Raw genomic sequence first — 21,173 nt, 5'->3', positions numbered from 1 at the left:
TGTTGGTCATATGTTGCACACATAAATTATTCATGTTGCTGGTGTTGTGACACATTTTTCAACACTTGCAACAATAAGGATTTATTGTGGCATAGAATGATTTGTTGCATGGGCACATTTGACGCCCTACGACACTTCTCGTTGAGATCCCATATCTAGCACTTAAATGAATCCAACAGTAGAGGAGGTGATTGGTTTTCTTTTTCCCGGTCAACCAAGTAACACCTAGGGATAACCATTTGATAACATACGTGTCGAAGAGTATGTCCTGACTCCATAAAAGGTAAAGCACCGATAATTGGCCAACTGGCTCAGGAAATGTTCAACACTAAGGCGCTACAAACGGTGCTCCTAGTACAATGCACAATCTCTACTTCCCATCCCTTGCTTGGAAGGCACCGACTGGCTCGATGAGGCTAGGAGAGCAGCTCCTATAGTCCTATATATGGTGCTAGCTGCCAGGCACCAACTTCTCCAGATCCAAATGTAAAGTAGTGGAAGGTGTGATGCATGTTTAGTCTAGATACTACTTGCTAAACCAGCTGATTGAAAGACTTGATTATCATTCGGCTTGCGCATAGTACATTTTTTGTCATAGTTTTCTCTTAGATACATTGCATGATACATGAATGGTGAGTTACATGGTTTCTCATAGCATGATTATTTGCATATAAAAATTTGAATACTTTTATCTATATAGGATTTACATATATAGAATCTACTACCACTTTGAGAGCTCGTGGATCGGTGTACGCGTCTTGATCCTTGTACAAGAAGTCCAACATCCGTGTCGAATTCACCACTGCCTGGAGGAGGGGCGCTGCCGGCCACACGGCAGCTGGCTTGAGGAGCTCCTCACTGATGTCCATCCATGACTCCTCTATGAGCTCCCTGAGCTTTTTGTATGCATCTTCCTTTGCAGTGTAGTTGTTCTCCTCCATGCATGCTTCCACCGTTGACATCACAGATCTCTCGCTAGAGGACTGTTCTTGTTCTCGCTGATTTATGAGGGAAAAAGAGGGTTATGTTAACAAAGTTATCACGCGTTCTATTAATATGGCTACGTGCAGCAATGCATCAATTGATGCAGTTACCAGGGTCTCCTTTTCTAGTTAAATAACTTTTCTATTAGTTTACCTATATTGTATGGCAAGTGGTTTGTATGACCAGTTAACTATTATCCCCATTCCAAAATAGATGGTCTTCTAGAAAATATCTTCCCAAACTTCTCTCAGGGGACTGTCTTATTTGATTTTTTTTAACTACAATAATATTGCTGGATTTACCATGTAAAACTTTTTGAAGTTCAGTAAGTTTATAATTTACAACAACATATGTATATTCATTTTTAGAGTCTCAAATACACAAGTCTCTAAAACGTCATGTATTATTTACAAAAAGGGTATTTCAGAATGGAAGGATTACATCAGTTTACTTAATTGGCTTTTAATTGGCATAGACATCATGATCCACACAAATAGGATTTATTATGATTTTGCATAATATTCACCGCCAAACAGAAGCGACAAGCTACAAAACTAAAAGGATCTGAAACTTATCCATGAACCGAAAACTGCAAATAGAATAAAACATGGCATATATTTTCAGCTATGAGTGTGTAACCTCGTGGGAAGCCACATCGTTGATGACACGGCCGATGACACAAGAAGCTCGCATGATTTTGGGATAGGTCATGCCCCACTCAATGGCGTCTCCGCTCGCTCCTATGACAACGAAGGCAAGGCATGCAACATGCATGCAGCAACTGCTAGGCACTGAGAATCGCAGGTGCTCCTCCACAGTAACAGGTGTGTCGCTTTCCTCACGCCATTTTGCCTCATTGTAGTAGCATTTCGTAGCATCGATTAGCTGCATAAGTTCAATGATATATTTATTTTTCACTGGGAAGTTGATTGTCTATATATACACATATTTCTTTCACATAGCAGATTTTTTAACGAGCGAACATAAACGAAACAGAAGCTTCATAAGTATAGGTGTTAACTTTTAATATGACAAATATCATAATCTCAGTTTTTTAAGTTTCGTGAAACAAAACCAACAGTTAAGATGAGCCATATATTGAGTACACTCTTTATGAGTTAAAATATTTCAAATTTACAAAGAGTCTTGATGATTTCATCACTTTTATCTACTTGTGCACGCCTCAAGGGGCTCTGCATCAATTCCTGCATGTGATTCAGAGGCTTCGCACCATAGTGCTAGTTGTGTCCATACATAATGATCCTATGCGAGTATTTATCGGTTTATTTTTCTTGAATTAAGCATGTTCATGAGACATCAACTTACTAGCTTTTTTACATAGTCTGCATGCTTGTTTCCTTGACTATCCAAATCTTTTTCAATGACCTTCATCGTAGCAAGTACTTTGCTATAGAAGAACTTCATGTAACCTGGGAGGTGTTCAGCGGCTTGTTCATCCCACCTAAAAACAATAGAGTTTTTCTAGAATTAGTATCAAGCAACACATTAATGGGTTGTTAAAACCACCCAAGCCCACATAGATATATAGAGACCTTTCCATCGCCATGGTGAGGAGCCTGCTTTCTTCTAAGGTGCTGTAGCTGTCGTAAATGTCATCGAATATCGATATAAATGTAAAGAACTTTGTGAGCACTATTCGTCCGTATGAATATTGTGGCTCAAATAAAACTCCTAGCATCCAAAAGTGCATCTCCACCATCCTGTCTCGTGCGAAGCTCAAATGGTCTTGGAGTTGCAGTTCTTTCCACCACCTACAAATAAACCATGAACTCAGATTGTAATGGTACGACGAGGATATGAAGACCAATTCAAGAGTTAAGGGGCATAGGGTTGTGTCTGATATTAGATTTTAGCGGCGGAATATAAATTGCACCGACGGATAAAAGGTGAAATTTTGCCCATATACTAGCAGATTTCATCATAGAAAGTCACTTACAGAGTAAGAGTCCTCAGCTCCTCACAGTAGAGAGCTTGCAGAATACTGAAATTCAGCTTTGCAAGCTCCAAAATGGCATCATTCCTTGTACTCATTCTCTCATAAACTGAGATGAAGTGCCGCGCTTCAACTCTTCGAGGCCTCCTGAAAAGAGGCGTTTCCACAGTGCGCCGCACCTGATCGAGCAATATTGATGGTGGAATTGTTTGTTGCTCCACGGCACGCTGGAGATGGCCTTTTATGTAAGCCATTGCGCTGCTGAGTGTTTCTTCACCATGTGTCCGAACATGGGCAGCGTTGTACATGCACAAGAGGCTTCTTGTGTCATTGCAGGTAATCTTTCCTTCGTCATCTATGAACTTTTGGAATACATCTGCGGCATTGTCATGTATAGTGCATATTCTATTAGGACAAATGTTTTTAGAAAATCTCACCTACCCACGTCTTTGAGATTCTAATTATGTTCGTTATACCTGGTGAAACATTCAATCCATGTTTCCTGAGCAAATAAAATCGAAGGGCCGCCGTGTGAAGATCGCGGGCTTCATCGCCGGCATCATGAATCCCACACAACAAATCATTGATCTCCTTCCCATAGTGGTAGTCCAAACCAAGCCGCTGTAAAGTATCAACAAGTTCAAGCTTCCGAGGCAGATCAACAGAACCCGAATCTACTATTGTCGCCCTTAGCTCTTCTTTCATTACATCAGCCTTGTTTTTCATGGAAAGACACTGCAAGAGCATGTAACATTAGTACTCACTTTGTGTCCGAGGTTATACTTCGACAGTCCATTTTGCATGAAAATATGTTTCAACAAAAACATACTTCATGATGTGCGTTATATTATCCGCTAAACCTTAAGTTAACTTCTACATATTGTAAAACGACATCTATAAAGAGTTGTGCAACGGAAGTACTACTAGTTCATCCAACCTAGCTCCAACAAGGTACAACACTGGTGTGTGCTAATTAAATTTAGTTCACCTGCGTCGGAGAGAATGGCTTGAAACCAAGGAAGAAGTCCCCCCAGACGGTGGGGTGGTGAAACCGGTGGCTGCGCTGGTTGTCGTTCATCGCAGGCTGCGGGTGTGGGCGACGGTGAGTCTCCACTGAGTCTGCCATTACCAGAGAATGTTCGAGCTCAGCTGATCACTTCTCTCTGATAATGTTAAGGTTGGTGATGCATGCCTTGTGAACTGGTTGGCTTTATAGAAGAATTAGAACAGGAGAGGCCCCTGAATGGTACACGTGTATAAAACTGGAGACACACAGGAACACTGAATGCAAAATTCACGTGATATTGTAACTGTCACTTTCAGTATTGTGGCACAAATGTGCCCATTAATTAAAGTTTTTTATTCGAGAAATTATGTGCAGGTTTGAAAATTCTAAGACATGCGTCTCTTTCATAGTACGTTGTTCCCTTTTGGCAGGGCCATCTAAAAAGATTCTATATATAGAAACTTGAGGCACTCAGAGAGACACCATGTTAAGTCACATCATCTAAATTTTTTAGATGGTTGGATCTTGAAAACACAATGGTGGACATGGTTTCACGCACCCAATAACATAAAAAATAGCAAAAAATCAAACAATTACAAAATTTAAGGTTACCAAACTTGATCGAGTGTCTATTCACATGTGAACTTGTGAAGTTTCAAGAACAAATGACATGTAGCCATGATATTCTTAACGAAGAAACAAAATCGAACCTCGAAATTACTTTAAACAGAAAAAAAAATCAATTCTTTTTTTGTTTTTTATAGCATTTTTCTTATTTTACTAGTCATAATGGGTGTGTGTGGAACCATGTTCCAAAATTGCATGTCCGTTGGATCTCTAATACAATAAACCATGTGGTTGAGATTACATTGTGTACGACATAAACATGTACACACACGTGTGTGCAAACCAAAGAGAACTGGCTGGTGGGGTACTCCCTCATTTCTTTTTTACTACGCACATAACTTTTTTGTTTCTTTTGTGATTTAATCTGTGTCTTTCCCATCCACACCAATGTAGTATATTTCAAGAAGACTTCTATTGGATAATCAACTGTTGGCCCACAGCCCAGAACGCATTATATGCACTGCATGCAACCTAGCCTCTTCCTTACTTGGTTTATGGGTAGTCATAGCACATCCAAAGGCACTTTTGCTTATGTGACAAGTACTTAATGAGTAGAGAGGTGCTTGTGGTAACATAGTACGCTACCTTAACATAACGAACCCCAAAGAAATATGAATCTACATCTTAATAAATGAAGGTTTGCATGATACTACAAATATGTTACTACTCACTATGAACGTTACACCCCACTATGACTAGCCTTATATGGAAATATATGTGGTTTGAAAATTCTAAGAAATCTATTTCCATGTATGGCACTTGCATGCTGTGTGAATAGAACTATGACGAAAAAAAATCTTCAAGTTCCACACAGACACTCAACATGGGCTAGGATGGTGAGTTCAAGTAACTAATATATGTAGCACCTTACATGAGTTGTTTACTTTCATGTAGATTAAGGAAGAGGCTACAGTGGCGATAGTGATTTTATAATCAGAGTTGGATGATGTTGAATGGGAAAGAACTTAATTTTCATGGGAGCATTATAATTACAGGTGGAGTCATTTGAAGTCAAGAAAGGTCCTATGGGGTTCATGGTAAAGTAACTAAGCCTCAAGTACGCTAAGGTTCACGCATGATAGCTTTAAGATGGCATATTCGTTAACGTGGAGTTTGTTGGAATTTTAACGAAAAATATGCGTACGAGTTTTATTACAGGTAGACTTGTATTTATAGTTGGGTTAGAACTTGGAGTTGGACACATTCGTAAATTAGTTGATCACAATGAAAGTAATCAAGGTGACCGTGTGTTAAATATTTTTAGTATATTAACTGTCCAATCACTTGTATACAACATTGTTTAAGCACTTGATAAGATTTTATCTGGTCTAAGGTTCCAGTCCTTGTTGACTTGATTTCAGAAGAATTCAGTCAACTCTCTTAACACCGGCTGCAAGCTTCATTTGTACGCTGAAGAGCTGCAGCCAACAGTGATGTATGTCGTGGTCACCAATAAAGCAGCTGTGACAGTGATACTATTTAACATGATTGTAAAATAGCTATCCATTGAGCAAAAAATTAAACTACAAAAATGGCAGTATATGGAGGACGGGAAATATCATCCAATTGTGTGGCTGATAATTGCTTTTGCCCGTACGTCCTTTGAAAATAATGTAGAAGACGTGGGCCAAATGTTCTATGGATGGACTCGTAGCTAGGTACGCTGTGAAGGACAAAGGGAAAGTGTGGACAGCAAGCGAAGCACATGTTTTGCAGCAGGAAACACATTTTTGGCCGCGGGAAACACATTTTTCACTCGACAATGGCAAGCTAGCATCTATCAATTTTGTCGTCGTAGACGTCCTTTAACAGTTAAGTGGCAGCGCGCGGGCAAACATGTCTACGGGTAGCCATATAGCATAGGTCCGGCTCTGTAGCAACAACAGAAGTCGACATCAAACGAAAATTTTCACTTTGGCCAAAACTGAATGTCTAGAAAATGGAAGCACATGCCTCAGATTTATTTATAAAATTGGTTTTGCTAAATGTATTTAGATATGCTCTAAGTATTGCACATCTAAGTTCTATATATGTCATTGATTCTGGGTGGAGATTCATGCGGGTATTCTCTTTTTCTTTTTCTTTCCTTTTTTTATGTTTCATTAAGTCATTTAGATGTGTAATAAGAGCATCCACATCTGGAATTATTTAATACAGCCCCTCAAACGTTTGTGGATGTGCCCGGTTGCGTCTGTGGGCACTGACCGGTCACCCCTCATTTTGTTGATTCCACTGTCGCCGCCCTCATATCCAAACCCCCAAATCCATGCAGCACGTAAAATAGCAAGTATGTACATGAACACGATGAACACTCTTAACGGACATAATTTCACATACTAGCTTAGCGGACAGTCATCCGACACAAAATGATCAAAATTCACCGCCGAACAGTGCAAATTCATACAAAAAACGGAAAAAACATGGATAACATTGAGGCAGAAATTATGTTAGTCGTCCTTTGGACCATGCGCTCCTGCGCCTTCGCCATCCAGGCCACCTTCTCCTTGGCAGCCGCCTCAGTCATAGCCTCAACCTCTGACTCTTTGACTGCTCGATGGCGAGCCGAAGCACTTTGACATTCTTGTAGCAGAGCCAGCGCGTCGGTCGTCGTCATGACGGAGTGCCGGAGGACCGTCGCGAGGAGATGGTCCTCTGGACGCACCAACGTGTGGCTGGTGCATGCCTTCCCTGCCTCCACCCGCTCTCTCAGCCGCTGCCGCTCGTGGCGTGCTGCCCGTGCCTCAGATTCAGGCGCCCTAGTCCACGCCAGCGCCGGCGTGAGCACGAGGACCGAATGGTTCCCGTGTACGCCATCCTGAGTAGGTTGAGCAGGCGGAGAGGGGCGTGGTAGGTGCCATATCTGGACTGGCGTGGAACAGGCAGAGCTGCGCGAAGGACGGGAGGGTCCAGTGACGTTGCCAACAATGCGTTGCCGGGCAATGCGGGATGACATGGAACCAGATCTTCCGTTGCCGCCACAGTCCAGCCGCGACCACCGCAGGACGATGCGGAGTGTGATGTCCTCCAGGATGTTCGGCTCCACATCACGCAGCAGGCTCCCCTGACGTCCGAGCCGCAAGATCTGCCACAAGAGGCGGCGTTGCTGCCGTCGCTCGCCATAGATCAGAAACAGATGGCGCGGAGAGAGAGAGAGAGAGAGAGAGAGAGAGGAGTGTATTGACTTCGGTCTAGGGTTCTCTCGGATGTGGGATATATGTGGAGACTGGGTGGGCCGGCGTGGGCTAGGCCGACGTGACGGACGCATCCGAGCGTCGTGCCTCCCCAAACCCGCCCCAGATTTGTGTTGGGTTTGAGAAGTGCCAATCAGCCCGGACGCCCGCGGCCAGAATGAGGGGTGCGTCTGGGTCGGCTTTTTTTGACCGGTCAGTGACTTGGCCGTCTGCCCGAACATATAGGGAGGGGGAGCCTGGCTATAGATGCTATAACAAAGGCACATCTAGATGTGCCCAAAACAGACCCTAAAATCATGTGAAAAGCAGATACGTAGTATTTTCTATCGAAATGAAGTACAGCATAGATCTATACACACGGACGCCATCATCTTATAGTACACGCTCACATAACGTCTAGTGAACACTAGCAGGGCAGGGCGAAACTAGCATATACGCACTGGGTGCAGAAATCAGCTTCCTAAACCCTGCAGAAAATATGGTTGAACCCATTGACTCAATATCCACACTGGTCAAAAGGCTTTTAGCACATACTAGATGACCCGTTGCGCCAATGGCGCAAAAGGCGAGAGCAAACCATGCACATATAAGAATATTTAAACACCGATTAGAGCATAAGGAAATAGGTACTTAGGTACACTGTTGATACATAGCGTTCTAAAAAGTTTACGATAGCTTATAGCAAGCAAACTACATAGGCATAGGCAGAGATGCATCATATAGACAGTTGTAGGTATGAAGTGGTGAACATCAGGTATGCTGCATGTGCCATCGGTATGGAAAATGACTTTGTCGTCTAAGCAGCTCTTTATAGTGGTTGTCATTGCCTAAAGCAGAAATGCCTTCCATATCATCGTCCAGCCCCCAATATTACTTGTTTATTTTCTGTAGAATGTTTTCTGATTCTAAAGATGTATTGTTAAGATGACATTGTAAGTAAGTGCAGTGTATGTCTTATCAGTTTCTGGTGAGATACACAATGTTGATAGTAACTGAATAATTGTGTGCTAGTTAGCTAATCCTAAAGCTGTCAAAAGGTGATAAAAGAATCGAGAATAGCAAGGGTTTGAGCTTTCTTAAACTGTAGGTTATACATGCTTGTACTATTTCTCAGGCACCAAGAAAATAGGGGATCAATAGGTATGACTATGTACCAAGTGATTAGTCAGGTGTTTATTAGGAAGCATACACACACTGAGCAGAGAAGAAACAGCTAAATCGAATGGCATGGGGCCATTAGTAAAAACAACTAACCCCAATTTTCCTATATATTAGTTAACTCGTAAACAAAGCAGTGTCTCTCTCTAATTGTTATAGATGAGTAAGTGAGATTATACAAATGAGGCAAACATAGCATACAAACAACTCGATAAAGCATACAGCAGGCTGAGAAACAATCTATATAGATTCCTAAATATCGTAGATGACATGAGACAAATCAGTGTTGGAATTTCTCAATTATCATAAGGGAGACAAATCAATCCCCTTTCCAAGTTTTCACATCACAGACCCACATAATTTTCTAGCAGGAACATGTCACAAGACATTGGGACATATATATCTATTTCAGTGGGGGAGGAAGGGCTCAAGGAGCGTGGGGATTGGTTGTAGGGTTTCGCGTTTGACCCCGCTGCAGTAGAACTTTCACGTACGCAAACTCGAAAGGAAACCACCTACTTCTCTCGACCGTGCGGCTAACGAGCCCCACCTGTCATCCACTCCTGAAGCAGTTGCAATTGTAAAAAGGAATTGACAGGTGACCCAGCACCAGCGGTGAAAATTGAGTGACAGTAAAGGAATCGTGCGGCCCAACAGGGTTGGCGCACGCGGTAGCTCCAGAATGGCGGGTTGGGTAGCAATCCAAGTTTCTGTAAAGAAACAACATATTCAGTCCAAGTAGTATATAGCCCGGCTCAACTAAAGAAGATGCTGCAAATTTTGGACCGCCAAAATCGTTATGGGCACGATGGCGAAAAAATATGGAGGCTGAAATGAGCAACGGCGAACTCGGAATTGCTATAATTCAGGCTACATAATTATTTAACTCAATAAGGTGGAAACGCAGGTCGAGCGCTCGTGTATGCCACATCGGCTTAGGAATAGTTGCTCTACTCGATTTGCGATTGGTTCGTTTGGCTGAGTTCTGGTTGGTTGGTGCACGTCATCTTCCATAGCCATGAAGGTGTAGAGGAAAAATGAGAAAGGGATCACTCGACCCCATTCCTCTCCCTCTCCCTCGTCTACGGTCGTCACCACTCACCGGCAACCTCCCCCACAATTGCCACCACCACTCGCGTCCTGCCCCACGGCTGGCACCCCCACCCCTTCTCTCCTCCCCTCACATTCTCGCCACCACGAGCGACCTCCTTCCCTTTGCCTCGCCCGAGACCGAGCCAAAGGGAAGGAGCCAAAGGGATCCCAGCGCCATCCGCACATCTCACCCGTGCCACCAGACGACATCAAGTTTCCTCCCTTCGCTCTCACAAACCACCGTCCCCTACCTGCCGGAGTTGGCATGTAACACCTGCAACATAACATCAATCACATACTACCTCCATTTGAACCAAAGCATTCAAACTTACTAACAAACGGAGGTTGTAGGTGTGATCTTAACCTGTCCAAGCCGATCCATAAGTAAAAAGAAGACGCAATACAGTACTCCCTCCGTTCGGAATTACTTGTCTCGGAAATGGATGTATTTAGAACTAAAATACATCTAGAAATTCCGAACGGAGGGAGTATATAGCAGCATATTTAGGACGAGAAAGTTGTGTGGACAACATATTGTGAGGTGCGATTTTCTACTGAAGCTTTTTTGGCCGCTGGAAAAACAAGCATTTCCCTCCTGGTTATCTAGAAAATGTAAGCCAACCACGAGAACAAATTCCACAAATAGGATCGAGTAACAGGCTTTCATTGGAATACAATCTGCTCCTCCATCCCACAATATAAGATCATTTATCAAGCTAACATAGCTTGAAAATCAATCTTGTATCATGGGACGAAGGGAGTATTAAATTTGAACACAACCACAAGAAAGACGAGATTCTTTATTCACTTGGTTAAACAGGTTTTACCCCAGCAAGCATCAAACAGAGTTTTTTATTTTCTTCTTGCATCAGAATAGAACATACCATTGATAGATAAAACTCGATTTCCAGCAGCAATATGCCGAGCCAAACAGCATACACACGTTTTTCTTTTGTTCGCCAAAACTACGAAGGACCTCAGACATAATCAAAAAAAACTACACCCAACCATCAAACAGCAACAGCATACAAAGCATGCACATCACCAAACCATGCAACACAAAAGCCGTAGTATCTACGACGCCAGATCGAAGGCTTCTAGCAAGCATGTACACTATTATCCGGCCTGTTATCAAGCGGTAGACCAACCGCCATATTCGTACATTCAGGCAGCAATGAACGCTTGTTCAACAGTGTTGAGGGGGCTTCCATGCTCCACCATTGCTTTTCAATCACTAAAGACCTTCAAATCACATGTTAAGACTTCTAAATGAAACACACAAAAGGATTATGAATGAATGATTTCAGCTCGAGAGGATAAAATCTGACAGGGCAAAAACCCAGGCAGCAACTGTGAAATGTTTGAGAAACAAAGTAATGCAATTAAACAAGCAGCTAAGACACAAACTAAAATAAAAAGATAAAATGGGGATGTTAACCAAGGCTCAGACATCCAAGGAAGGAATTAGCAGCAGTAGCTCTCAAGCCTGGCTCGGCGAAAGCTCTTAGGCGGCAACTGCGAATGTTTTGAGAAACAAGCCTTAAATCTATCATCACTGCCATGCAATTTCCCCAGTTGATTGGATCAAATTGATCACAGGAACACAGAAGACATGACAAATGTTCATAGCTAACAGAGACATGGCCGCAGGCCCATTTACATACAGACAATTAGATACTTGCAGAAAAAACAGAGTAATCGAGATTAAAGAGAAAGAAACCAGCTTAACACCAGCTGAACCAAACTGCGCTTAAATGGGGATTCCAGCCGGACCAATTGACAGCAGTTATGAGGAGGACACTTGCAGAGAAGAAGCAGCTGTTGCTTACAAAATATGAAAAGTAAAAGACCCAAGCAGTATTAAACCTCAGAAAGCCGCAAATATATCGTCATTTGGAATCTGACAGTAATTCCAACATAAAAGCTAATCATCACAGGATTCAATTGCATTCTAGATCTAATTTGGAAAACAAGGTCTATCATAAGAATATAAATGCCTTCTCATTCACAGGAATCCACTGATACTGACCAAATCAACATCAGCAAAATTATCACTGGTGGATTCAGATGCAAAGATGACATCATATGGACAGCTTAAGCCACCCTCGGTCCCTAGACTGGAAGGTAAGAAGAATCAAACGATCAATGAAAGCGAAAAGAGATTAAGATCAAGTTGCTCAGTGGTGGCAATATTTAATTGGTTCGATTCTGCCAACGATGTCGTCAATGCTTTCGGAAGAGGGAGCTTGTTATCCTCATCGCAACTACAAACAGCAAACAAAATCAAACACAAAAGGACAACGAAAAGAACAATGAACGGCAGATTAAAAAATTGGGTACCGGATGGCTCGGTTCAGCGGGATAATCGGCATACAAATCAACTCATGAGAGAAAACCTGTGATTTGGTCTGTTGAGCTTGAATATTTGCAAATCGTCACTGCCATCGCCCAAGGAAAAGAACCAAGTATGTAAACAAAACAGAAGCAAGACATGACTGAAACAAATTTGGGAGGGATAAGGGTGCAGCAAAATATTGAATCATCATCTACCGAGTCAGATTCAGAAGTATGTCAATCAGCACAGATCCAACAATGCAGACCCTAAGACTGGGGCGACAAATATGAAATCATCATCCTCAAGCTGGTTTGGAAAATCTTTGCAACCAGCAATGTATCTATTGTACACAATAAAACTTTATTCTTGCAATCAAACTAAATTTACAATATCAGTTAACAGATCGCCAACAACAATAGAAGTAAATCCCAAAAGCAACGGGATAGGAGCTCAGTAAGAACGTAGCGATTGACAATCACACCTGGAAGATCATATTTATTGAATTGTCTCATCACTGCTCACATCCAAGCAAATAAAAAATTCAGCACATTGATTAGCCAAATGGAAATCATTCTATTAATTTAGTTTAATCAATGGCCAAATAATAAAAAAGAATTAACATGTCAAGCCCAGATATAATGTAATAAGAGGACTCAGAATATGGGTGGTGATATAGCAGGATGGTCGGCAAGGCAAATAAATGCCAGTTACGACGAACGAGACCAAATATCAATCTTCACCGTCCTCTAAGGAATCATAGAAACTAAATTGTCTGAATTTCAAATGAAAAGCGTTAGGTTAGATGAACTAAACTATTTGATTCTCGTGTAAAAGGTTTAGGTTGAAAGGTCATCAGATAGGAGCGAAAGACTATTTTTGTTCATGTAATCATGATTTGATCATATGAACTATGCACTTGTAATCATCACTCGACCTGGGCAAACACCAATTCAAGAGGCATAAAAACAAAAAGACAAAGAAAACAGAAACAGGGTACCAGGAATCATGATGCCTCAGAAGGAAGGCAGTAGGTTATGTAATCATTAGTGATTTCATTGAGAAAGGTTCACACTAATCATCATCAGCACCATGAAACCATAAAACACATCAACTATAATTGCAGATAGGAGCAAGATCATTGGCCTCATAGAGAAGATTAGATCGTTCCACATGAAGAAAATTCGGACATATGCTTGTCTATTAATTTAGTTTAATCCCTGGCCACAAACAAACAAATACACTTACAGAAGCAAGCCAATCATCAGCTGAAGAATCTCAACAGGGGAAAGCAGTTTGGAGAGGTATGAAAGAATGGTGGGAGGCAAGAAGATGCCAGCTACGACAAAGACAAAATATCAACCTTAACCGTCCTCAAAACAAAATGGAATCAGAAAAAACAGATTGACTGAGATCAAATGGTTAACTGGTGCTCAGATTATATGGGCGTATAGGAGTCATTCATGTGGATCTCCCATCAGTACGAGGAATGTTTTATAATCACTGCACAATTGGAACAAACAACACCAAGAATAAATCTTTAACAAATCGCACAATATTTAAACCGTTGAATTATTTACAAGAGTTTGGCGTCTTGGAGCAGGACAAGACAACTAATGTCAATCAAATATTAGCTCTGAAGGTGACAAATCTAAAAGTTCAACAAATTCAGATAAACACTTAGCCTCAAATCCAAATGCAAAACAAACCTCAAGACAAATAAACACGGATCCAAATGTAAAACAAACCTCAGGACAAAAAAACACAAAAAAACAAGGATCCAATGAATCCAGAAGAAGCATGATTGGTGCTCAGATTCTATGGGTGTATAGGAGTCGTTCACATGGATCTCCCATCAGTACGAGGAATGTTTTATAATCATTGCACCACCAAATGTTCCAACTCAAAACTAGAAGAACCATAAGGACATGAATTATACTAGATAAAAATGACAAAAAAATAGAAGCGCAGAAAGTAAACTGGAATGACAGATTGAGCATTATTACGGATGCATCAGATCTCCAAGGTGAAAAGGGTGTGACATCATAGAAATGCCTCAGACGCAAATTACCCATAGACTTGTCTCCTCACCTGCATCAACAATAGTCGTTCTAAAAACAGAAGCAAGAAATTGAAAAAACTGAACATTTCAAATGAACATCAAAAGAAGACAGCAAGAAACAATCAAACTTATTTTTTACACCAATATACAAGGCAGAGTTACAGCATTTCAAAACAAAAAGAAAGCTAAAAACAAAATGCACTGCTCTTTCTTATCAAACCAGGGATTATGATCAGACTCGGTTCAGTATATAGGCCATCATGCTGGCCAATCAAACCAATAGGGAAATTAATCATTCATCATCTCACCTCCACTGATTAAATTAGAAAAAAATTAGATTAAATTAGTCTGCATGGAACATAGCAAGGATACAATGATAAAGCAAAGACTTAATCTTGGAAGCAAGAGAATGATCAGACTCGGTTCAGTATTTTAGGCCATCATATCAGCCAATCAAACCAATAGGGAAATTAATCTCATTCATCATATCATCTCTGGCCTACTAAACACATAATCAAATATATATTTTTAAAGGAAAGTACCAGCAAAGAAAAATACAACAATGAGGGCAGATGCATCAGATCTCCAAGGTGAAAGAGTGACATCAGAGACATGCCTCAGATGCAAATTACCCATAAACTCATGTATCCTCATCTGCATTGACTATGACCATTCCACTTGGAAAACAAAGTTTTTATATCTGAATTGATCTAACATTTGCTCGTTTGTGTTTTAAACTATACTAAAATCATTTTTGGTAAATTCTACAACAAACACCACCATATCTTTGAAACTGGAAAAGCTTCAAACAAATTCATTTCTCTTCATATCAAAGAAGGCAGGATGATCAGATTCGGTTCAGTATTTAAGCCATCATGTCAGCCAATCAAACCAATAGGGAAATTAATCTCATTCATCATCTCATCTCTCGCCAATTAGAAGCAAAAACAAAAGATTTCTGAAATAAAAATACAAATAAAAAAATGATGCATCAGATCTCCAAGGTGAAAAAGAGTGTGACATCACTGAAATGCCTCAGATGCAAATTACCCATTAACTCGTGTCTCCTCATCTGCATCAACAACACTCATTTTTCGACAGCAAAAAGAAACGGACCAGCAAATTATAAAAGGAGAAACTCAACAAACCGGCAAAGTTTTCTTTCTTAATAAAAGAAGCATGGGGCATGATCAGATAGAGCTAATACATGATTCATTGGACATCATATCATCCATCAACAATGTAATTATATCCTCATCTCACCCAAACGCGTCAAAGATAAGAAAAAAATGATACAAAGGAAGAGGAGGATATTATCAAGTATGCATCAGATCTCCAAGGTGAAAAGGGTGTGACATCACAGAGATGCCTCAGACGCAAATTACCCATAAAACTTGTGCCTCATCATCTGCACCAACAATGATCCTCCAAGAAACAGCAGCAAGAACGAGAATGGAACACAAATTTCTAGAGGAACTACAGCGAGCAGAAGAGAAGGATAAACAAGAAATATATTTTAACATAAACACTACAGAAAATTATAGGATCAACATAGCCCACATAATAGTTGCCATATACTACACGAGTTCGTACCACATCTGAGAAGCATGCTGTATTTCTGGAGATACTGACAAAACACCAGCGCCTAATCAGAATTCAGAACAGAGGGCTGACAAACAGGCTAGCAACTTAAACATGCCAGTGCTGTGCTGTTCTTTCAAATCCCTGATATTAATCTACAGAATCATGAGACCACTGCGCAAATGTACACCGCCATCGCCTACTGGAGCGCAGAAGCGAGCCCAATACAGAACGGCGACGGCGGGGAGGGTCGCTGTGGCATCGTCTCATACGCGGCGGCGATGAGATCCGCCGGTAATCAGTTTTTGCGATGCGCGACGGATAAAATCAACAATCCATCCGTTATACAATCTGAACAACCGGTGCATCCACTAGCATACACTAGCATACGACTCGCACAGCGGAAAGGCAAGAAGAACTAAGGCAAGGCGGGGCGGCTGTCCTGAGGCGAGAAAGCAGGCGGGGAAAAGGGTCGTTACCGAGCTCGTCGTGGAGGCCACGGCGGTTGCGCCCGGAGGAGAAGTGGCGGCGCGGCGAGGGGCGGCGGGGCAGGGCGAGGGGAGGTGGAGGAGTAAGTTGCTGGATTGTTGCGTATTATAGGGTTTGGGTTGGATTCTACAGACCCGGTGTGGGCTTTGGTGAGCTTGGGCATGGGATGGATTGTCCAGTGGCCTTTTGGGCCCAATTTGTTTGAACATTGGTTATTTGGAACAATAAGCATTGGCCTTTTGGGCCCAATTTGTTTGAACAATGGTTATTATTAGGAGCTATAAGCACTGGCCTAGGAAAAAATGCCTGGAAAAAATGCATTGGCCTTTTTTCTCAAAAACAAAACTTGATAACCTCAAAACCAAAGGATAAGATGCTTGAATATCTCACATGGTATGTTTGTATGTCTCATATTTCTTGTTGCAACAGATTATTTTTATGTGTGAATATTCAAGGAACTTTTCTGAAATTTTTACTATATGATTTTCCGGTGCTAGAATCTCCGTTAGAGTCGTGTACAAAAATTATTTCTCTTTGTACCTCATGATTCCGGTAGTATCCTCACCACCCTCACGGTGGAGGTAACCATCAAACTCACATATACAAACTATCAAACAAACACCTGGTTTGGTATGGCTCGATGGATACACATCACGAAACAATGTCTCGGCTCGGCATCTCTCACCATGCATTCATAAAAAAAATATGTCTCACCATACATGAACAAGTTAGAAACTTGTATCAATTGCTTGACAGAAACCGGATAAATACATCCAGTGACCCTCGATGTTGTTACTATTGGATGAGAGACGAATATATTATCATGGTGGATGATGCTCACCCTTCCGCCGCCACCCGATCCTTGATGATCGTGGCTCGTGCTAATTGCAAGATTCTCGAGCCCCCTACTAGCATCTTGTACGTTGCTACACACCGCATGGAGGATGAGGTGGTGATAATCACAAATCAACGCCCCTTTGATGTGATTCTCTCCTTCAACGGGTCACCATGGTGGAACGTGAACTCAAGCATACAATCCTCACACTCTGAAGCGGGGAATTAAGTCATCCTTTCAATCATGTTTGCAAAGCACCTTGCTTTGGTGTATGGTCAATATCAATATGAATTAGGTCTGCTCTTGGTGATGTCCCGTGGATGACATATGAATGTTCTTGTGATCGTCCCGATGCCTCGCATGCCTACAGGTGATAGAGTAGCACAAAAGCAGTCACATGGTGTGATATGAGAAAAAAAATATGGTGTTGCAGGCAGGGGCATATATAGACTCATAATGTTATGGTTGTTTAAATGATATTCAACTCCGAACTAACATTAAGCAATAAATAAGGTAGACAAGGAATATGCTGGACATAAGATGGGTGAATTGGACACATAACAAATAGTTCAATACTTTGGTACTTAGCTTATCATAGCTTTTGAAACGTTTACGTGTTTGTCGGTTTGTCCTTGCTGCTAAATTCATTCATGGTGTTAGACCAGAAAAGTAATGTGTGATTCTTGACGACGATTCATCATTTTGACCATCCATTATTGTTGTAGTTACTACTATCTAAAATAAAAATTAATACACGTGGTATTTTTCAAAAAGGGGATGACCCCGGCTTTTATATCATATGACGCACACATCCATTTTACTAAACTACTCCCTCTGTTCCTTAATACTCCCTCCGTTCTTTTATATAAGGTGCATTTGTTTTTTTAAGTCAAATGAGTGCAAGTTTGACCGAGTTTTTAGAAAAATATATCAACATTCACAATATGAAATTTATATCATTTCATCCATCATGAGAACTAGTTTCATATTTTATCTACTAGGCATTGCAGATATTGATATTTTATTCTATAATCTTGGTCAAACATTCACATGGTTGACTTGCACGAAAACCGATACACCTTATATTCTGGAACGGAGGGAGTATAAGTCTTTGTAGAGATTTCACTATGGACCACATACTGATGTATATAGATGCATTTTAGAGTGTAGATTCACTCATTTTGCTCCGTATGTAATCCATAGTGAAATCTCTAGAAAGACTTATATTTAGGAATGGAGGGAGTAAAATAAGTCCAAGTCATCAAGCATCAAAAGATTTATAGCAAAACATGACCATGTCAATCAAAAACACGTGGCATGGTGTTACGTTCCAATATCGTCCCTAAATCTTGAACCCAGATGTTGGTATCCCTAATACTCTAATAGCCAGTTGAGCATCTCCACCCCTTCATTTTTTGTGTAGTATGGTCAGGTATGGGATGGATTCCACGACGGTGACTTGCAGTTGTCACATCTAGAGAGAAACTATAGCTCAGGAGATAATCCCCCAAAAATATTGAAATGTTGATACGAAAAGCATGTTAAAATATGATGTATAGCTCGTTTTTCATTCCCTTTATTTGTTTTTATGAGAAGCTGGATTTTCGTTTAATCAGCTGCAGCCGACTAGAACTTGCTTGTTGTACGAGAATCACAACTTGCATATGCGAGTGCCGGCACTGATGTTCTTTGTAACCCCTAATCCAGTGATAATCCATAACTAGAGCTTCATGTATAGGCTACCTGCAAAGATATGCATCGTATCACAAGGCCTCCAAAGTGGCATGTGAAACAAATGACACATCCGTAGTCTACCAGAGTACATTGTTTGGAACTTCCCGATGCCTTTCATGCCTAACAATGACAGAGTAGCTAAGCAAAGAATTGAACGAGGAAGTGCTTGAGTGTAGTGAGTGGCATGGAGGAGCACGCATCCCTAATAAAGTCGCCAAGGGTAGGAAGATGTCTTCTGGATGCTCATGGGGAAATGGGCAATAACTATTCATGCTTTTTTATATGTAAGTATAGTGCACATTGTGTGTCAGAAAGCCATGTATTACATCAAAGTTCATTACCTAATCATCAGACTTTAAAGCTTCTTTTAGACTTTAGCTATACTATGAGCAACCGCATTACCATGTCGTCCAGCAAAAAGAAGCTTGAATGCATGGAAATAAGAGACAACCTCTTTCATCTCACACGAAATGTAGTATCCTTGAGACTTCTCCAAGTTGGATTCCCAAAAATTCTTGACATCTTGTCGGTCCATTTCTGGTATCACGTGCTGCATGGACTTGGACGACGCAAGAAGCAAAGCATCTCAACAGGCTACTACTAGTAGTTTAGCTGCAAACAGATCAATAATGTGGTCATAGCAGCCTCCCTTCCCTGTCATAAAAACACCTCCATGGCCGCGAGCTACCATCCCAACACCTACACATTGGCTGGCAACATATTGGGGGTTATATAATCCTTACGTAAGGGCCAGCCTATCCAACTTTCAGGCATTAGGATACGTTTAAGGCGCGGATGATTATCATAAGAGATTCCCACCATATCATAAGATTCGCGTTCTTGAAAATCGGCACTTCTCCAAATCCAGAAGACAGACGGAATTCTAGGATTATCCTTTTGGGCAAAGACTTTTATGCAGACTTCTTCTGGATTATCTATACCATATTGTATTCTCGTAAGATGATACACGCTAGCTAAAGATCCACCGGGTGCTACATCATAAGCACATTGGGAGCGTAAATAATTGTAACCATATACATATAAAATGACAGCAATGGAATCCCAATCCCCTGCTTTTATTTGTAAAGTCTCTATTCCTCGGTGATCAAAGCCACCCTTCATCAGGTGGACGCCACTTGATCTCTTGTCCCGGTGGAGCACTTCTTTCAGGCAAAGGAAGCCCTAGCGCCCAAACAATCTCATCTATCATAAAGCATGGATTGCCGGAGCTGGTATTGAACCTCTCCATGGGTGTAATTATTCCTCGAGTGCCAAATATCCTACATGAAAGTAACCATAATCGCAGAATTCTCCGTCGGAACCATCGAATGGATATCATGTGGTAAAGAACTCCGCCTCATGTTCACAAAGCCGACCAAAAAGTGTCATCTTTGATATGGCGCTGGTGCAACTCTCCATGGCTTGGCAGTTTCCCTTGACCACTCTCCACCAGAAAACACGGATTTTGGGTAGGACATTAAAAGTTTACAAAGAGCTATCCACACAGTTTCACTACCAGCGGAACCTTCAACACCCATATTATCATTATACCTCGTGTTCATGACTTCTTTGTACGCCGATCTTACTGAGAATACATGATTCTTCTCCCATGCCCATACCCACATGTCATCACACTCTACTCGGTCATGGCATGTTTAGGATCGCCTCCACATCTAGCCAAAAGAAAACATCCTGAACCAATTGCACATCCCAGCTGACCCGTGACATGATCAAATAAATCAGCAACCAACTGTACCTTACGAAACCGGCCAATATTTGTCCCTTCTCTTGGCGGACCCGGTCTGGGTGCTAACTAGGCGCGATTTTGATCAATCGCCAACATGATAAGACGACCCCACAAAACAGGCCGCCCACTCCTTCATATGGTTTCTCGAGTAAAATCCACCACTGGTCTTAAAAGTATTCGAGGCGTGTCACTTTAGTCCTAAAACTATGAAAACACATATCTGAGTCCTACTTCTTTCTAAAGTGTGCAACCGCCGGTCCTAAACTCGCCGGAGCAGGCCTGACCTGCACCCGTGGCAATTTGACCTTTGCCACGTCGGATGACTCAGTTTTGGCGGCAAAACTCCTGCCATAAACGGTTGGTGGCTTGCATTTACCCCCC

At 41.5% G+C, this 21,173-nt stretch overlaps 1 protein-coding gene, 1 long non-coding RNA gene, 17 other non-coding genes and 1 pseudogene across 20 annotated transcripts; all 20 read right to left on the bottom strand.

The window, feature by feature from the left end:
* Positions 1 to 534: 534 nt before the first annotated feature.
* On the bottom strand, positions 535 to 4,102 carry LOC119307081 ((E)-beta-caryophyllene synthase-like). The gene is made up of 7 exons (XM_037583169.1): positions 3,927 to 4,102; positions 3,415 to 3,673; positions 2,942 to 3,314; positions 2,538 to 2,756; positions 2,311 to 2,446; positions 1,624 to 1,869; positions 535 to 998 (listed from the first exon to the last, which is right to left on the bottom strand). Exons 1-7 carry the CDS (start codon positions 4,062 to 4,064, stop codon positions 693 to 695), a joined length of 1,677 nt encoding a protein of 558 aa, XP_037439066.1. The 5' UTR covers positions 4,065 to 4,102; the 3' UTR covers positions 535 to 692.
* A 5,102-nt stretch (positions 4,103 to 9,204) lies between these two features.
* On the bottom strand, positions 9,205 to 16,551 carry LOC119307080. Of its 2 annotated transcripts, XR_005149140.1 has the most exons (3): positions 16,467 to 16,551; positions 14,351 to 14,435; positions 9,205 to 9,630 (listed from the first exon to the last, which is right to left on the bottom strand). It is a non-coding gene; the product is annotated as an uncharacterized LOC119307080 (long non-coding RNA). The 2 variants fall into 2 exon arrangements; XR_005149139.1 differs by lacking the exon at positions 9,205 to 9,630 and having other exon boundaries at positions 12,561 to 14,435.
* On the bottom strand, positions 11,453 to 11,573 carry LOC119313154. Its single transcript, XR_005151537.1, has one exon. It is a non-coding gene; the product is annotated as a small nucleolar RNA SNORD14 (small nucleolar RNA).
* On the bottom strand, positions 11,872 to 11,953 carry LOC119313444. Its single transcript, XR_005151728.1, has one exon. It is a non-coding gene; the product is annotated as a small nucleolar RNA snoR77Y (small nucleolar RNA).
* On the bottom strand, positions 12,186 to 12,281 carry LOC119313213. The gene has a single exon (XR_005151589.1). It is a non-coding gene; the product is annotated as a small nucleolar RNA R30/Z108 (small nucleolar RNA).
* Positions 12,355 to 12,458, bottom strand: LOC119313434. The gene has a single exon (XR_005151719.1). It is a non-coding gene; the product is annotated as a small nucleolar RNA Z107/R87 (small nucleolar RNA).
* Positions 12,564 to 12,650, bottom strand: LOC119313468. Its single transcript, XR_005151751.1, has one exon. It is a non-coding gene; the product is annotated as a small nucleolar RNA U31b (small nucleolar RNA).
* On the bottom strand, positions 12,997 to 13,092 carry LOC119313391. Its single transcript, XR_005151681.1, has one exon. It is a non-coding gene; the product is annotated as a small nucleolar RNA Z43 (small nucleolar RNA).
* LOC119313333 lies at positions 13,192 to 13,285 on the bottom strand. The gene has a single exon (XR_005151669.1). It is a non-coding gene; the product is annotated as a small nucleolar RNA snR60/Z15/Z230/Z193/J17 (small nucleolar RNA).
* LOC119313447 lies at positions 13,357 to 13,434 on the bottom strand. Its single transcript, XR_005151731.1, has one exon. It is a non-coding gene; the product is annotated as a small nucleolar RNA U83 (small nucleolar RNA).
* On the bottom strand, positions 13,772 to 13,856 carry LOC119313465. The gene has a single exon (XR_005151748.1). It is a non-coding gene; the product is annotated as a small nucleolar RNA snoR8a (small nucleolar RNA).
* On the bottom strand, positions 14,150 to 14,235 carry LOC119313461. Its single transcript, XR_005151744.1, has one exon. It is a non-coding gene; the product is annotated as a small nucleolar RNA snoR8a (small nucleolar RNA).
* LOC119313416 lies at positions 14,350 to 14,444 on the bottom strand. The gene has a single exon (XR_005151704.1). It is a non-coding gene; the product is annotated as a small nucleolar RNA Z101 (small nucleolar RNA).
* Positions 14,633 to 14,716, bottom strand: LOC119313431. The gene has a single exon (XR_005151718.1). It is a non-coding gene; the product is annotated as a small nucleolar RNA Z102/R77 (small nucleolar RNA).
* On the bottom strand, positions 14,814 to 14,900 carry LOC119313422. The gene has a single exon (XR_005151710.1). It is a non-coding gene; the product is annotated as a small nucleolar RNA Z102/R77 (small nucleolar RNA).
* On the bottom strand, positions 14,976 to 15,069 carry LOC119313417. Its single transcript, XR_005151705.1, has one exon. It is a non-coding gene; the product is annotated as a small nucleolar RNA Z101 (small nucleolar RNA).
* Positions 15,248 to 15,333, bottom strand: LOC119313425. Its single transcript, XR_005151712.1, has one exon. It is a non-coding gene; the product is annotated as a small nucleolar RNA Z102/R77 (small nucleolar RNA).
* LOC119313404 lies at positions 15,390 to 15,487 on the bottom strand. The gene has a single exon (XR_005151693.1). It is a non-coding gene; the product is annotated as a small nucleolar RNA Z101 (small nucleolar RNA).
* Positions 15,591 to 15,671, bottom strand: LOC119313433 (annotated as a pseudogene).
* Positions 15,726 to 15,823, bottom strand: LOC119313414. Its single transcript, XR_005151702.1, has one exon. It is a non-coding gene; the product is annotated as a small nucleolar RNA Z101 (small nucleolar RNA).
* Positions 16,552 to 21,173: the final 4,622 nt, after the last annotated feature.

This window comes from Triticum dicoccoides, chromosome 5B, assembly GCF_002162155.2.
Source record: "Triticum dicoccoides isolate Atlit2015 ecotype Zavitan chromosome 5B, WEW_v2.0, whole genome shotgun sequence".
In the NCBI taxonomy this organism is placed as follows: Eukaryota; Viridiplantae; Streptophyta; class Magnoliopsida; order Poales; family Poaceae; genus Triticum; species Triticum dicoccoides.
The sequence above is the reverse complement of the archived record's forward strand: the minus strand, read 5'-3'. Positions and strand labels throughout refer to the sequence as shown.

What these genes read in the sequence shown, in the direction of transcription:
- LOC119307081 (XM_037583169.1), bottom strand. Translation starts at nt 4,064, where the DNA reads ATGGCAGACTCAGTGGAGACTCACCGTCGCCCACACCCGCAGCCTGCG. An exon ending in CAGACTATGTAAAAAAGCTA is followed by an intron (nt 1,870 to 2,310) that starts GTAAGTTGATGT and finishes GAACTTATGCAG; the next exon opens with CTAATCGATGCTACGAAATG. An exon ending in ACGATGTGGCTTCCCACGAG is followed by an intron (nt 999 to 1,623) that starts GTTACACACTCA and finishes CTCATAAATCAG; the next exon opens with CGAGAACAAGAACAGTCCTC.